Source organism: Doryrhamphus excisus, chromosome 1 (genome assembly GCF_030265055.1).
Source record: "Doryrhamphus excisus isolate RoL2022-K1 chromosome 1, RoL_Dexc_1.0, whole genome shotgun sequence".
Lineage (NCBI taxonomy): Eukaryota > Metazoa > Chordata > Actinopteri > Syngnathiformes > Syngnathidae > Doryrhamphus > Doryrhamphus excisus.
Window position 1 is genome coordinate 155,899 of NC_080466.1, and position 18,090 is coordinate 173,988.

Sequence of the window (18,090 nt, forward strand, 5' to 3'; positions counted from 1 at the left end):
AGTGATGTTTCACTGATGTTTCACTGATGTTCCAGTGATGTTCCAGTGATGTTCCAGTGATGTTCCACTGATGTTCCAGTGATGTTCCAGTGATGCTCCAGTGATGCTCCACTGATGCTCCACTGATGCTCCACTGATGCTCCACTGATGTTCCACTGATGTTCCACTGATGTTCCAGTGATGTTCCAGTGATGTTCCAGTGATGCTCCAGTGATGCTCCAGTGATGCTCCAGTGATGCTCCAGTGATGTTCCACTGATGTTTCACTGATGTTTCACTGATGTTTCACTGATGTTCCAGTGATGTTCCAGTGATGTTCCAGTGATGTTCCAGTGATGTTCCAGTGATGTTCCAGTGATGTTCCACTGATGTTCCACTGATGTTCCAGGGATGCTCCAGTGATGCTCCAGTGATGTTCCAGTGATGTTCCAGTGATGCTCCAGTGATGTTCCAGTGATGTTCCAGTGATGTTCCAGTGACGTTCCAGTGACGTTCCAGTGATGTTCCAGTGACAGCCCGTGATTATGAATACAGCAGAAGCAGCACAGAACTCTAATTCCACTGGTTCCTCCCGAGTTTACCAGGCCGATCCCACCATCTCCACTCCGGGTGGCGGCAGCATGTTTCCAATGAAATACTAATAAACGGGCCACCAGAAAGCTTTTAGCAGGACCGCGTGGGACGGCGCCAGGCGGGGCATCAGCTGAGGGAAGTGTTTGGTTGAAGACCCTTATTATGAAATCTTTTTTAGAAGTCCACATTAGTCGGAATGTGGACTACTTAGCAAATTAGAGCTGACCTTCAGCTAAACCATAGACTGAAATAGTGACTGGCCAATGCTCATTCTCAAATGTTAGCACACGCTGCAATAAAGGAAATGTACAGTAATTATTTGTCCACATGCCAGAACCAAGATTTAATCAGAGAATACTGCCACTCAGCAGAGGAGCTGAATCAAGAACTTTACCTTCAGTTATGAACATCCAATGTGAACCCAAAGGTGTCATTTGTATATGCTCTGTTTTTGTCCAAATGTGCTGTCGTATTGTTATTTTCATCATTATTGCTCAGCGGCGACAAATGAGCGGACGTGTCAAGCGGCTACGCTGCTCTGCTGACAGGAATTGGACAATGGATGACACCAATGATGGCCCATTAGCATCTTTTACATTTTGCAGGGGCTGCAGCGGGACTCAAATGTCGGAAAGACAAAGAAAAATAGGTGGAAAAAAACAGTATACTGTATGTTAGTCACCATGGTAGTCACATAAGATATTTGCTTGGGGGAGGGGTGTCCAAAGTGCGGTCTGAAAGCCATTTTCCATCTACAGCTAGTTTTTTAAAAAATGGTTCTTGCCTTATTCTGACTATTAAATGACTTCATTATAATGATATCTACAGTATATTATTAGATATTAAACTCATTTGCATTGTCACTTGTTCAGATGGTTGGTTTCAGCCCCCACATATGCTTCTAATCTTCTGTCCCTGCTCGACTTTCACATCTACAGTAACCACCAAAGTCTTCAGTTCACGTCCTTCTATCTCTTACATGTCGATCGTACATATTATTTATTTGGATATGCCATTTTCAAGCTACATTATACAGAGGGTTTCAGAGGTACAACGTTGTTCCCACCACGCGTAGCTTTTGTGGCCCCGCAAAAAATAAACGCACCACGTTAAGTTGTTAATAAACAGAATTAAGCCGTACAATAAGACACAAAACTTTGGCTCCAATGTGACTCAAATGGCAAAAAGAGGAAGTAAATCAAGTATAAAAACAGAATCATGGTAAACATATGAAATAGTCTCTAGTGATCCCATCAATAATGACTATTAGGATTATTTTGGAGTCTTTCTATTATGAAAGTTTGTCAAATGTAACGGTAGTGAATTATAGTCGGCTATGCTGTTTTTATCGAGGTCCAATTACCATCCCATTCCACCTCGGCCAACACAGACACACACCTGAACGTGTGCACGTGACTTGGTTATTTGTCACGTTTTATTTCAGCAAGCTTAAAACTGGAAATGAGACGGAAAAGGAAAGAAGGACGGCACTCACCTCCTTGCTTACTCCTGTCAAGATAGATGGAGACCCTTCTGGCCAAACCTGGGAGCAGCGGGGAGCAGCGGGGAGCAGATGGGAAGGAGGCATGCAATAAAGCAAGCAACAAATTAGCACGGACAAAAACAGGAACAAAAATGCAAACACACAGGGTGTCCTCCATTTCCACTGAAATGGAAGAGGAATGAACAAGGCTTCTGCGTCACACCAGAGAATCTCCCAAACGACAGCAACACCGGCGTTCAACAGGAGATGCTGCCTTATTGCAAATGGCGACTAGAGGGTCTTCAGCCTCAAAACCCGACACGCACACACGATGCAAATATTTACACCACAGGGAAATGGCTGCTGAATAAGTGGTAGCGGGCCAAAAGCAAAAATGGCAAAATATTCCAATAACAGAAAGATGAAATGGTGCCATTTTGGCAAGAATGTGGTTGTGTATTAATCATACAGGGAACGCGCTGCCTTGTTCAGCCTCTCAAAACAAAACATCCACAAAATAAACAAAGTCAAGTAACAACAAGGCAGACAAAAACGGCTATTGAAGAAATAAAAACAGCACACGGGCGTCTGCACTCCACGGCAGGATGAGATGACATTTTCATCATGAGAGATCGTTTCAGTTTGGTTTTTTTTTTACAGAGGAGCGCCTTTGGTTGGCAGCACTAAAATACCTCACACTTTCATTCAGAGAATTTTAAAAGCTATGCTCAACATAGAAAAATTAACCCCAAGAGAGAATATCACCATTTACGGAAAATATGGACTTTTGGGAAAAGTGGGAATTTAGGAAAAATGTGGAAAAAGTTTTGCCTGAACGTTCTGAGGCTGGAATGCTTTGAGAAAACACTGCAAAACTTGTATATGGAATCTTTAGGCTGGAAAATGTGGAATTCTAGGAAAACCAAAAATGTTTCCAATGTCAAAAAATAGATAGCCCCAATGTTCATTTAGTTCAATGATTTGGTGGGCGCACGGTGGTCGAGTGGTTAGCATGTGGGCCACACGTCTTCCCAATCTCCTTACTGAGTTCCATTCTCTGTGTGGAGTTCGCATGCATCCGAGTGTATTCCCACATTCCAAAAACATGCTAGGTTAATTTATGACTCCAAATTGTCCATAGGTATGAATGTGAGTGTGAATGGTTGTTTGTCTATATGTGCCCTGTGATTGGCTGGCCACCAGTCCAGGGTGTACCCCGCCTCTCACCCCAAGACAGCTGGGATAGACTCCAGCACCCCCTGAGACCCTGATGAGGATAAGCGGCATCGAAAATGATAGATGATTTGGGTGCTTGAAGTGTTTGAACCTGCTGACAAACATGGAAGGACTAAGAATTCTTAAGCTCAAAGTGAATTTATGTTGTATGTGGAAAAAGCTGGAATTTTTGGAATGTGAAAAATTGTTAGCGTGAATGTCTTGATGCTGCAATGGGTTGAAAAAATCATAAGACGGACATTGTGATGTGAAATGATTTGAGTCGGTTGAGAAATGTGGAAATAAAAAGTAGAGGGCAGAAGGAGAATAATTCATAGAAGAAGTTTGTTGTGAATTTTTATCATCCCAATCCCGATGAGACCTCTCGAGAGAAGGTAGGAACTGGGAATACGGCTGCTGCCCTCAGACAAACTGGAGTGGCTCATTATGCTAAAATGGACACAGCCGAAGACAAAGTGCGGCACGGAGATGGACTTTGTCACAAACGGCACATGCAGGAGGATAACAAGCGCTGAAAAGAGTCGCAGGGAAAATGAGGCCCGCCGTGGGAAAGGACGGGTCCCCCGGGGCTATTTGTGTCACAAGGCAGCCATGCTTGTTAGTGGGCTGCCTCACGCCGGGTCCCTGCAGCACGTTGGTGACGATGTGGCACACAGCCATGTGAAAGTGTTTGCTCTCTTCCTTATTTTACTTTACTCTTTTGCATGTTTGTCACATTTAAACGTTCAGATCATTAACCAAATTTAAACGTTCAGATCATTAACCAAATTTAAACGTTCAGATCATTAACCAAATTTAAACGTTCAGATCATTAACCAAATTTAAACGTTCAGATCATTAACCAAATTTGAACAATAGTCATTGACAACGCAGTTGAACACAAAATAAAGTTTTTAAATGAAACTTTGAATGGAGAAAAAAATAAATCCAAACCTACAGGACCCTGTGTGAACCAGTAAGAGGTGAACCCTCCCAGGAGTGCCCGGCCAACCAAAATGACCCCAAGAGTGCAGCGATGACGTATCCAAGAGGTCACAAAAGACCCCACAACAACATCCAAAGAACCGCAGGGCTGACTTTGCCTCAGTTAAGGTCAGTGTTGAGGTCATGACTCAGCCATAAGAAAGACAATACGAAAAACAGCCAGCATGTCAGAGTTCCAAGACCAAAAAGAAGAACATTAAGGGTCGTCTCAATTTTGCCCAAACCCATCTTGATGATCACCAAGACCTTTGGGAGAATACTCTGTGGTCTGACGTAACAAAAGGTGTGTGTCCCATTACAAAAGTACCAACAGTAAAACATGGTGGTGGTAGTGTGATGGTCTGTGGTTGTTTTCCCGCTTCAGGACCTGGAGGACTTGCTGTGATAAATGGAACCATGAATTCTGCTGTCTACCAAAAAATTCTCAAGGTCAATGTCCGGCCATCTGTTGGTGACCAACTTGGGTTCTGCAGCAGAACAATGATCCAAATGATCCAGCAAGTCCTCCTCTGATTGGCTGAAGAAAACAACATGAAGACTTTGGAGTGGCCTAGTCCAAGTCCTGAAACATTAAAGTTTGACAAACATGCAAAAAAAAAAAAAAACAGAAATGAGGAAGTGGGCCAACACGTTTTCACACCACTTTATATTTAGCAGGCCTGAGTTTGCCGTTGTCACCTACCCCTCACAACTTGTCAATCATCAAACTTTCCCAACCAGTGGGTTGTCAATCCACTTCAATAACGATCTCATTGCCATCTAGTTTCCCTTAGAAGGACTTCTGTTGTGCTTCCACCTTTGCAGGGGCCAAAGTTCAGCCTGGTGGCCATTTTCAGCCCATAGCTTGTTTTCATAATGAAATATATGATCACATATGACACTAATTTACAAAACTAAGTAAGGATGTTTTGTTCAGATGGTTTACCACACATTGACTCAAATCTGCTCTTATAACGCAAAAAATGTATCAAAATGAACCCCCGCATCCGTCAATCTGCCTTTATGGATCCTGAGTGGAAACAAGTTTGTATTGAAATGAAAGTTGGTGACTTTACAAACTTAAGCAGGGCGTGTCTCACACCCAGAAGATGGCTGCTTCCCACTGCAGTCTGCACGGTGGATATCACGCCTGCTGCAGATATTTGCTAATGCCTCCGTCTTGACAAAATGCAGCACGTTAGCACGTGAAGCGCACGTTATAACACGACAGCAGATCCTCTAAAAGCCATAACGCCGGTCTAAAGTGGCCCACATGCCGTACAGAGTCCACGATACCGCAACACTGATCTTAAAGGAAGCAGACAGTTAAACAGCAGTGTCAGTTACCAGGGATCAATTATTCAGTGACATGTGTCACAGGATATGACAGCCGCCAACAGGGAGCAGTAGAGAGTTCTATTCCTTGAGACTGATGGGAATGACTCTTGAGTGGTCTTCAATCCCAAAACCAACGTGGCAGATATTACTGCACGGCACGGATCTACTCATTCTAGTGTAGGTGTTGGTCCATGTAGGTGTTGACCAGGGCTTTCCAAAATGTGGCCTGGGGTTGTCAAATGAGTCCAATGAACAAACTTAAAAACTAATTTTCACGAGAAAAAAAAAGTCGGAATGTAGGAATGTCAGCATCAAATTGGTATCAGATCTTTTCCCGATCATGAAAATCCATCTATCCATTTTCTATGCCACTTAACTTCACTATGCGTGGGTATGCTGGAGCCTATCCCAGCTGTCTTGGGACAAGAGGTGGGGTCCACCCTGGACTGGTGGCCAGCCAATCCCAGGGCACATATAGACAAACAACCATTCACACTCACATTCATACCTATGGACAATTTGGAGTGGCTAATTAAATCCATGTTCACACGGGAAGAACATGCAAACTCCACACAGAAATACCCAAGCAGAGAATCGAACCCAGGTCTTCCCAATCTCCAGACTGTGTGGCCTCCATGTGCTAAACACTCAACCATCGCGCAGCTGATCATGAAAACCGATATAAAATTAAAAAAAATCGAATGATATTTAATGAAGTTGAAATATTTAGAAAACAAAAACATAAATGGAAAAAAGGGGCAAAGACCGAAGTTCATCCTATTTAGGATGACATATCTATATATCTATATCTATCACTTCTTAGCATATATGCATGCATACTTTCATTTTTCACGATGTGGCCCTTGGTGGAAAAAGTTTGGACACCCCTGGTGTAGACCTTGTGTACTTTGTCTTCTTCTAGCAAGTGTCAAAAGCCCGGGCTTTAGGAGACAAAAAGTTTCAAATTGAATTGATGACATGAATTGATCCCTGAGGAATGAAGTTAATACCCATAACCCCCATGCCCTTCACGCCATCATACCTGGACGAGAAAGTGACTTCAAGTGGACATCTGTCACAGAGAAACGGGGTACTCACAGGTGAGCGATGACAAGGTGGACGCTAACGTGCACAATGTGACCTTTGACCCATCCATTATCCATATCAGTAGGGTTCTTGAGCAGAGACGTCTAACACTGCAAACTGGGGGTGGCCGAGCGATCCAAATGTGGGTAACATCGATACCGAGGGTAGTATCAGTATCATGATGGTGTGTTGACATTCTTACATTGTCTTCTAAACGGGGACCTCACGGGACAACCGGTGAATGGGGAATAACCCTGAGTAATTGAGACACTTATAAAAGTGTCTGTTTTAAACGTTGACGTTCTCCTCTGATTTCAGATCAACATTGGCAATAAGAGTGACATTAAAACTGTCAATAATGAAGTCAAATGTACGTACATTTTTCAAGTAAGTAAAAAGTATAGTATAGTATAGTATAGTCAACAGCGGTCCTGTATTTTGTTGGGATTGGATCATTGCCAAATGTGCAGTGTCGCCCGCCCCTGCAAACCTGTGTTAGTAAAGCACGGGACAGGAAATGCGGTGGAACGATGACAAGGCATTGAGGTTCAATACCAGGGTAGGAGTGAACGTGTGAGTAAGCAGATGGTCCCAGACTACAACAAATATGATGCCAATTAGATAGAACAATGGTCTTTACTGTGCGTGCTGGCGGAGGAGGGCTGACCTCTGGTCGTGGGCAGCATATCGGACAGGCCCTGCCACGCCGTCACCATCTCTGGATTCTTCTGGTCAGCAAAGTTCTTCCAAACACGCAAGGCACCGTCATCTAAGAACAGCCGAGAGGTCAGCAACAATCAAGTCATTCCTGGAAATGTTGAAACTATCCGAAGAGGAAACACTGCCTTTAGTGTTTTGGTGGAGAATTGAGCTACAAATGGGTCGAGACGCTGCAGAGGGGGCGCGGGGGGGGGGGGGGGGGGGGGGGGGGGGGGGCGCTGCACGGATTTGGCTGTAGCATAATTCAGCCTTTAGCCAGCTAAGACACAGCGCCTGACATAAAACATGTCCACACTCTCTACCTCAGAAGTTATTACAGCCCATAAAGTCTGCACTTGATTTACATTTAACGCTTCACTCTCGCTTTTAAACACTATTTTTTTCCCTGATAACTAATGTCCTCTTGGATGTCCTTTGGAACATGGCTGATGGAGCCACATTACATTTTGATGAGATGGAATTTAAGTCATTCATCTAGGAGCTTTTATCAAACTTTCACCAGGCGTGAAATGCAGGCTTTATTCTTAGCGTACTCACGCTGGCACATTTGGATTATGCTACACCTGGGCCCCCTTCTGCCCCCCCGACCTAGCATAAATCCTCCGACTGTGGATTATTTACAGTCTCATTTCCAGTCGCTCAGATTATTTACATTTTGTATGACATGGGAGACAAGCGACCTATTCACAACCAAAATCATATTTATACATTTGTTTCAACCTGAACACCCAATCCCAAACACATATTCATATATATATATATTTTTTTTTTGCACAATACAAGAGATGGTGGCTAGCGCACATTTAAGATGTTAAAAACAGCCACAAGGTGGCAGAAGTGTTTGTTAAGCGTTTGCCATGGCTTTTCCATGTACAGTATTACAGGAAGTGGAAAAGCACGGAGAAGCTTAAACTTTAACGCATGCACACGTGCACAAAATCTGTTCCGTTACGAATGTGAAAATTGTAAAACGCTCATGGTGTTATATTTAAAAATAAATTGTTATTTTCGAGTAAAACAACCATTTTTGTGTTTATGTTGTGGCATAGTTATGTAGTTATGTATACATACATAGTATGTAGTTATTTGGCTATATATTTGGCTAAATATACATGGCTATATTTGTGAACTTTATGATCGAAATGTATCTTTTTACAAAAAGCTTTATTTGTCCCTTTTTTCGCTGACATTTGCAGAAACTTACTATGTTCTGCTGCTAATTACTAAAGAACGGAAAAGGGTAGAAAGCCCCTTTTTCATCTGATCAAAGAAGAGAGTCTAACGTTTGTTTTGAAATATACCACGCCTGTATACCCGTAGAATATACAAATATACCACGCCTGTATACCCGTAGAATATACCATGTCTATATGGCTATAGAACTCATTATTCTACGTGCCTTGAAAGAACGGTCAAAGTCTTCTAAAACGGACCGTAGTGGAGAGGATGTCTTTGGTCGTAAATAATAATAAATATAATAAATAAATAAAAGTAAATAATAAATAAATGTCTTCATCACGTATACAAATGTAGTCGAGGGCGAGAACCATCATGCTGTATAGGCTTGTGACTATTATATATAGTATTTGATTTCTATGATGGATTTTGCTGGTTGTCAGTCATAACCTGAGAGGAAGGACTGCATTCCAGTCATCCTATGACTCCGCTCACGTTGTGCACGTGCACGTGCACGGAAGCATGCCGGGCCTGAGACTACCTCTTCCCATGGTGCCAAAGAAAGGGAAGCTGAACTTTAAGGTGTGAAGTGGGCCTGGTGTGAGAACGCCTTTAATTCAATTGAGTGTTTTCTTCAAGTATAGTTTTTCAAACATGCGACTGCTATATTTAAACCACCACAAGTCCTAAAACATCAATCAGTAATTGCAACGTTTCTACAACTGGAGGCTCTACGCTTTCCCAGCAATGTGCACGTCCTTACGATAATCCAAGGGACACGTCGAGGCAGCTTTAGAAAAAACACCAGGCTGTGACACAAAGCACAAAGAGTGGGGACTTCATAATACACTTCATAATAATATATCTTTTCTGTAGAACATAATAAACATAACCATAGAAACTCTGCTTCCTAGTACTTCATAGTCTCAGAGGCTCAGGCTCCTTTGGAATCAGCCCCCACTCTACTTTGTATCATACCAAGGAGGTTATCACACAGCTGATTCATGGACGGAGTTCATTGTCTAAATCCCAGTAAATATTGAAGACTCCTCCAAAAAATAAATTCTGGTCAAAGTTCACATTCTCTTTGATGTTCAATGTCCAAAATCCTTTATTCGTGTACATTCTGGGTGCCTTCCCAAGTTAAAACCCGTTCCTACTTGTAGTTGTTAGTGGTATTACGGTATTCGAGCATGTACTAATGCCAAACTAATATTTCTAACCTGTTGCAGTGAGCAGCAGCGAGCAGTCGTGGCCGTTCAGATACTCCATGGCTGTGATGCGGGTGTAGCGAGGGTTGCCGTTGTAGAAGTAGTCCAACCTCTCGCCCTTCTCCCAGTCCCAAAAACTACAAGAAACAAAGAGCCATCCATCAGTCCTCCAGGTCAGATCATTAGTACCGGGGTCACATGAGACGGGGGCTTCGGGTGGCCAACCAGATGCTGTCCTTGTCAGCCACAGCGATGCAGGTGTTGAAGGGGTGGAACTTGACAACGGAGGGAACTCCGGGATTGCGATTAATGAATATTTGATCGTCCAGCCGAGAAACACCTGGAGGAAGGTATACATGACAAATGAGTTTCATGCTAAAATAAATCAAATAAGTCATTCACAGAAGCTTAGAGAATAAAGTGCAACACTAAAAGCAGAACATGAGACGACAGAACAGGAAACATTAAGACGAAACAAAAGAGTCAGTTCAATATCTACATTTTATGACCACGTCCTAATCTAGTGACATCTCTACTTCAGAACTACTACTAATCTTTACGTTATTTTAATGATGCTTGGGAGTCAGGAGGAAACGGTATAGCTCTTTCTTAGTCTGACTCGTTTTACCGAATGGTAAAATCAAGAATGCTAAAATCATCACACAGCGACTTAACACTCAAAAGGTTGCTAGGACATATACAGGAAAAGTACCAAAGTGAGTTTCAAGTAAAAAAAAACAACAACTATTTTAACTTCATCCCAGCAGAGCAGTTCATTGCCAGGAGATGAATAAATGAGTTCAGCTGTGTCCACCAGAGGGAGCTCATAATTACGGTCGCTAATGTACGATTGAACAGTCACAGTGTGAGAAAAGGGACTGGCAACTTTTTTTATGTAGGGTTTTTTGTTTTTTTTCGCCTTCTGAATAATAGTCAAACGCTGAAGATCCAGCACAATGCTGGAATACTGGAAACCCCGCGCTAGTTACCAGGCTACGTACCACAATCATTCCAAGTTGCTGTAATGAAATCGCCTCTTTGAAAAAACTAACCTCCTCTAACCTTCCATATTTGTCCAATATGGTAGAGAAAGTTGTTACATTTCCTTAAAAACTATCATCTACTTTAGTACGGACCACAACACGGAAACGGCACAAAAATGATGAACGACCTCACCAGCACCTCAGACAAAGGCCTCGTTTCAGGATTAGTTTTATTCCACCTTAAAGCAGCATTCGACACAAATGACCACCAAATTCTAACGCAGAGATTAGAACATGCTCTTGGCATTAAAATGGTTCTGTCCTTTTTGTCAGATCGCCTGAAGTTTGGATCCACTTGTAATAAAAACGTGAAGGTCAGTCACGGCAACCCACAGGGCTCTGTGCTGGGACCTGAACTGTTCAGCCTTGATATGTTCCCCTTTGGCAATGCAGTATCATTAGAAAACACCCCATTAACTTGCACTCCTATGAAGACTACACACAACTCAACACAACTCAACACAACTCAACACAACTCAACACAACTCAACACACCTCAACTCAACTAAAGACAACTAAAGACATCATGAGTGGGATGACCTCAAACTTTTTACTATTAAACTCAGATAAAACTGAAATCTTAGTACTGAGCTCCCACCTCAGAGACATGATTGCAAATTGCATTACTGCCCGAGACGGTCTTGCAGTCACCCCTTGCTGTACTCAAAAACTTTGATCAAGACCTTCACATAAGTTCCCAAATAAGACCCATTTTTTATTTACAAAAGAAATAAATGGACCTTGTTCAGGCTTTTGTGATCTCTAGGTTGGATTATTGCAAGTCTCTGTTATAACAAAGACCCCAAAGTCTTAACCAATTTCACCTGTCCTAGACGCTCCACCACACGGTGAGGCACCAGTACATCTCAAAGAGCATCTACTGCCTCATCAACGTTGTAGAGCAACTTTCACTTACTTGTAAAATGGCCCTTATTGTCTCATCAGGGTCCTTTGTTATGGAACCATCTTTCTGACTAAGTCCTGGTGACATCCAGTGACCCCCCGTCTATTTAAAAGTCAACTCAAAAGCCACCTTTTTGCTGGCTGATGTTCTACGTTCCATGGACTAAGCTGTTTCCCTGTTTTCCCTGTTTTTCCCATCTGTCCATCTAGTCTATCTAGTCCAGGGGTCGGCAACCTTTATTATGAAAAGAGCCATTTCACCCCCTTGCTCACTAAAGAAAAATAGCCTGGAGCCGCAAAACATAGTATGTTTAAAACAAAATTGGAGGGAATTTGGGGCTATCAAAGTAGTTCAGATAAGAAAAAAAACAAGTTGGAGTACTCTTGCTAGTATTATATTAAATATAAACTTACATAAATATATGTGTAAATTACTGTAAACTTACCTGATACCTGAAGTTCCAATGTCGCTGTTTTATATGATCTCTAATTTATTTTTTAGAATTGTCAAATAGCTTTGGGAAAGTATGAAAAGTATTTATAAAGTATTTTCCTTAATGTTTACCTGTGAGAGAGAACTGAATAGCATCCTGTCTGCTCATCCTTGTACTCATCCAATCACCAGTCAGAACTCAGTCAGGATGCATTCATGGACTCACACAAAGTTGGATTTTTTAAAACTCATTACAAAGACATGCTTTTTCCCCACTGTGGTGTTAAAAAATATTCAAGCATTGCAAAGGGAGCCACAACAAAGAGGCTGAAGAGCCACATGCGGCTCTGGAGCCGCGGGTTGCTGACCCCTGATCTAGTCCATGTCCACCTGCTGCCAAAACACAGCCACATGTTCCAAAACTTTTGCTCAAATGATAAACGGGTGGGTTCAAACATTTTGTGCGTTGTGCATTCAATCCAGATGGAAAAACAGAACGTGGGAATAAAAGCTGAAATACTGCTCTTTGGTCTAATAATCACATTTGATGACAAAAATCATGAAATTAGTATTTCTCCTAACGTTCCTTGTCAGGTCTTTTTTCATAGAAAAAGGTTGCCAATGTTTTTCCACGACACACAAAAGCAGTTGACAAGTCATTTAGAGGCAGGTTCTTGGCACATTTGACAGGGAGGACAGAAATGCTAACAGAGGTAGCAACAAGTTCACAGTCTCACGTTGTTATGGCAACAACACATTTCGCCCGTTCTCGGCAACCTGAGTGCACTCCTGACGCTTACATAATGAGATGAGGAAAAATCCATGATGAATTCATCCCAAAATGCAGGCTGCTTACATGCAGTAATACTACAGTAATACTACAGTAATAAGGCTTGGCCATTAAAGACGCTCAAACCAATGGAAACATCAACATACAGTATTAACTCTGTGCTGTAAGTGACACAGCAGATTACTGTCATCTCATTACTAATATTACTAATATTCCTAATGTAATTTTACAATACATGGACGCCCATACAAGTGAAAATGGCCCCCGGGACATTACTGCTTTAGCCTGAAGGAAAAGTACAAGTAGATTGATGCCATTCCTTCTCATTGACTGTTTCTTTTTTTGGGGGGAGGGGGGGTGTTGGCGATAAAACAACAACTTGCAGGCTCCATGGTGATGTAACTTTTGCATCAGAAATAAAAAAAATACAAAAATGAAGGGTCACGTATGTTTGGTTTTGAATTTGTGGTGTTTTTTTTTCCCCAATGGAAGCTTTTCTCTTGCAACCTTGCTTCTTTCCAAACCCTCTCCTTGCCTCTTCCTCCTCCAACTGCTCTTATCTTATTCCTCTCCGGGGGGGGGAACAGACTGAATGAGGGCAGCCCTTTTACTAGCCGCTCAGCAACGAGGAAGGCGAGTAGGGGGAAGAATGAGGAATGACTTTTGGCCGCCATTCACCAAGAGAAGACCCGGCGAGCCTCGGCTGTGACGCCAATGGTCATGCGTGTGTAAGCCACGGCTGTCAGTGACGTACGAGGTGTTAGCTATTCTCTTTTAAAAAGCTCCACCATCACTGGGGGGGCGTACACGTGCGTAAAGGGAAGCTCTGTGACTCATGCTTGGGGATGATGACTGTGGGAAGGGTTGAAGGACGTTTTGCGTCAAAGCCCCTTCATCCTGGGGTAAAATGACGGTTAAACTCTTTTCTTCATTTACTTCATTTTTTTGATTTAGACCAGGGGTCGGGAACCTTTTTGGCTAAGAGAGCCATGAAGGCCAGATATTTTAAAATGTGTATCTGTGAGAGCCATATACATTTTTTTAAACATTGAATGCAATAAAATGTGTGCATTTTTATGTAAGACCAACAGTTTTAGATATAATGGGCTCTAATTACGTAGACCAGGCACACTACCCCACGCCAAGGGGGTGTGGCCAGCATACTTTCGTGAGCAGCGCAGTGTCTAATAATAAATCAAATACTTGCTGCCATTAATACAACTTCTGCTGCTGCATAGTTTTGAACCGTATTCAGTACACGTATTTCATTCTTTTGGCCATCTTCACCAGAAGGCTTGGTTCTGCAGCTTTAGCTAGGTGACTATTTGACTAAAGGAGGAAAGTTTACATTTACATGTTGACATCTCAATGACCGAGGTAGACTACCGCATTACCCAGTAATAATCAAGTTTTGGTGTTTGACCTGGAAAATATCATCAGGAAAGCTGGATATGGTCGGCCATATTGCAGTAGAATATAGATGGACGAATTAAAATGCATAAGAAAGTTTTGATTTTGAATATTATTTTTAACAGTGATTTCTGTGATGTTTACTTTAAAATGTTAGCAAACATACATTTTTATTGTGGTAAATGCTTGAGAGCCAGATACAGTCATCAAAAGAGCCCTACCTGGCTCCCGAGCCATAGGTTCCCTACCTCTGATTTAGAGAGAAAACATGAAAATACATGAAACATAGCACAGGGCAGTAATGGTGGTAATGATAAGTACAGTCATCCCTGGTTGAATTGTTACCAAATACCACTGTGATGCCTGCAAAGTATAATTTCTTATTTATGAATGGACAGTCATCTTTATACTCCTATTATCCAACATGCTAGACAGAAGAGAAAATAAGTTATTTAAAACAGTATTGTGAAAGTTTTGCCCACTTCCTGATTTCACATTTTTTTGCACATTTGCCACAAATGTTTCTCATCATTAAACAGATATAAATATTAGTCAATGAACTAATGACACATTCAAAATGAAACCTGTCATTATTAAGGAAAATCCAAACCCAGATGGCCCTGTGTGGGGCAAAAGGGCCTGCCCCCCCCTGTTGTCCACCCCTGGAGAGAAAATCATTGGGATCTTCCAGTCTTCCCAGCAGTGGCCGGTCAACCAAAATGACACCAAGAGCGTAGCAACATCTCATCCAAGAGGTCACAAAAGACCCCACAACAACATCTGAATAGGCCTCACTTGCGTCAGTTAAGGTCGGTGTTCAAGACTCCACCATAAGAAAGCTTTAAGAGACTGACTGCAAGTTATTACCAACGCTTGATTGCAGTTGTTGCTGCTAAGGCTGGCCCCACCAGTTATTAGCTTTAGGGGGCAATCACGTTTTCACACAGGGCCATGGAGGTTACAATAATAAAGTGTTTCATTGAAAAACTGCATTTTGTGTCCAGTCGTGTTCATTCATTCATTTTCTACCGTTTATCCTCACCAGGGTCCAGTCGTGTTGTCATTGACGAAGATTTTTTCTGGAACATTTAAGTGTGACAAACTGAGGGAAATCAGGAAGAGGGCGAACACTTTTTCACACCACCTCTTTAATGGAGGCTTTAAATTTTCTTTACTGTACCTTGTCCAAAAATTGCAATAATTGCTGTAATATTCCTCACTAACGTTGACTGCTTTTATGTAAAAACTTTCCAGACGATCACATAACCAGGACACTTTGGGAGATATCAAAATAAAGCTCATATGGGCTTGATTTTAATTCATCACAACTCGTTTTGAAATGAAAATATATCTTTATATGCTGCTCCTGTAAGTCCATGCACAAAACAGAAGGGCCTATTTTTTATTGCCTGCGCCAATTATGGTTGTACATATTAAGGAATTAAATTGTGTCAGTCTCCATTGGACCCTAAAAGGTGAGCGCTAGCACCGGACTGGATGCTGGGGTAGTCTTGACTTCAACAAAACATTAAACATCAGCTTTATTATCTCATACGCATATGGTTGCTCATCCGCACAAGTTGCCCATCTGTCATATCTCGCCCAGCTACGCGGCCATAATCAATCACCGCTAATAGTTAGCTAACATTCACAAGAACAACATTTTTCTCAATACGGCCAAAAAAGGCAAAAGTAGATATTTATATAAGAACACTATCCTATTTTAGCTTCTTATATTGTGTAAGGCTGCATGGAGGACAAGTGGTTAGCGCACAGGCCACACAGCAAGGAGACCCGAGTTCAATTCCACAGTTGGGCCATCTCTGTGTGGAGTTTGCATGTTCTCCCCGTGCATGCGTGGGTTTTCTCCGGGTACTCCGGTTTCCTCCCACATTCCAAAAACATGCTAGGTTAATTAGCCACTCCAAATTGTCCATAGGTATGAATGTGAGTGTGAATGGTTGTTTGTCTATATGTGCCCTGCGATTGGCTGGCAAAGACAGCTGGGATAGGCTCCAGCACACCCGCGACCCTTGTGAGGATGAGCGGTAGAAAATGAATGAATGAATGTTGTGTAGTCTAACGGGACTTCATTGAATGAAACGACCTTGTTCATCAAGCGTGGATGTTGTTACGTATAAGATGATGAAAGTGAAGGAAAAAGAGGGAGGCCAGGACAAACATGAATTTCATCCAGATGATGGATCTACTGTACTGTATGTGCGTGTGAGACTGACCTCTTTGCGTGATGCTTCTACTTTGCTTTCTGACGCGAGCGTTTCTCAGAAAGCGCCACTGGCGCTCCATCCTCACCTGACTCTGCAGGTCATGCTCCTCTGGGATCTGAAAGGGATGAAGTGACAAACAAGAAGTGACATTTCTTGTCATACATTTGGATGAGAGAGTACAGAGAAACATCTCTATTCGCTCATCAAGAAGGTTTTATACTGGGTGTACCTAAAGCCTGCATATATTGCTCATTCTCCTAAAGGGTGACATAGCAAGCACAAATGAAAGTTATCTTCTAACCAATTTGCTTATTAAAAGTGGAGAAGCACTTAGAGTACAAACCTCCGCCAAGCGCCATAGTTCCCCTCATATTGTGATTCAAACCAAAATAATAACCCAAATGTTTTTTTAATATGATGTAGAACCAATTTAAAACCTATTTACATTTTTTTTCCAAGTGCTCAACCACTTTATGTGTCGTTATATGCAAAATGCCAAAAATGGTCCTATGTCGCAATGTTAAAGAATCCTGGACCCAGACCGTGATCTGGATCGCCCCCAAAATCAAATTCATTCAATTTGTGAAAGTTTCATCCAAATGCATTCAGAACTTTCCAAGTTATTTTGAACACAAACATACACACAGATAAAAAAAATAAAGATAATTTCCACTTTGCTCTGTGCTTGGCGGAACTAATAAAATATCACTTGTTCTGTTTCAGTTTATGAAGAAAAAGTTATTTACATTTATTACAGTAACATTTATTGCAACACAAACGAGCACGAGTCTTATTTATGTCTTCAGTGGCTTATTTTCTCAGATTATGTCTCCAATATCGGGTTATACGAGTGTAAAGATGACTATAGGGGAGTTTTCTCACGACTAGTGGGCCCTAATAATGCTAAAAAGACATGGAGATTCTGAGGTGCCCACAAGGTCCCCGTGTCCAAGAAGACACGAGTGCAGACCCGTCTGAAGTTTGACAATTGTCACTTTGGGCTCAAATTGAGGTCTTTGGCCTGAAGTGACGAGGAGGCGAAGAGGAGGCGTTTGGATGCAGCGGAATGCTGAATGGGAGCCAACACCACCATCCCGACTGTCAAAAAGGGAGTAGAAACGGTTTGCGTTGAGGATGTTTATCTGACCAAAATCCCTCCTGAGATGTGTTCAACCTGGTGGAGCAACTCCAAGAAATGTCTGACTGCTGTGCTGGTCCACAAGGGTTTAACAAGTACTAGGGTACTACACAGGGTAGTGTCTTGGAGAACATGCTCCGCCCACTTTCCATCACACTGCACAGACACGCCACATCAAATACACGTCTGCAAAGTGGAACATACCTGCCACCCATAACATGAAAGAAATATGGTGGAGTACCAGGGGGCTTCCATTTAATACCACGTCTGAAGAACAAACACCTGATGGGGTAAGGTGAGTTTTGGGGGCTCACAGTGAGATCATCAGTCAAACAGCAGGTGGAGAACCCAAAATGATGG

General features: G+C 42.2%; 1 protein-coding gene across 5 annotated transcripts in view; it reads right to left on the reverse strand.

The window, feature by feature from the left end:
• rptor (regulatory associated protein of MTOR, complex 1) overlaps window positions 1-18,090 on the reverse strand; it is a 130,779-nt gene that overhangs the window by 15,879 nt on the left and 96,810 nt on the right. For 2 of the 5 annotated variants that reach the window (XM_058073456.1, XM_058073540.1), the window contains 5 exons: window positions 16,602-16,707; window positions 10,011-10,125; window positions 9,798-9,922; window positions 7,319-7,447; window positions 2,068-2,115 (listed from right to left, as the gene is read on the reverse strand). In XM_058073456.1, coding sequence (XP_057929439.1) covers window positions 2,068-2,115; window positions 7,319-7,447; window positions 9,798-9,922; window positions 10,011-10,125; window positions 16,602-16,707 — 523 coding nt within the window. The remainder of the gene's footprint in view (window positions 1-2,067; window positions 2,116-7,318; window positions 7,448-9,797; window positions 9,923-10,010; window positions 10,126-16,601; window positions 16,708-18,090) is intronic. The other 3 variants (XM_058073619.1, XM_058073778.1, XM_058073705.1) reach the window with 3 other exon arrangements.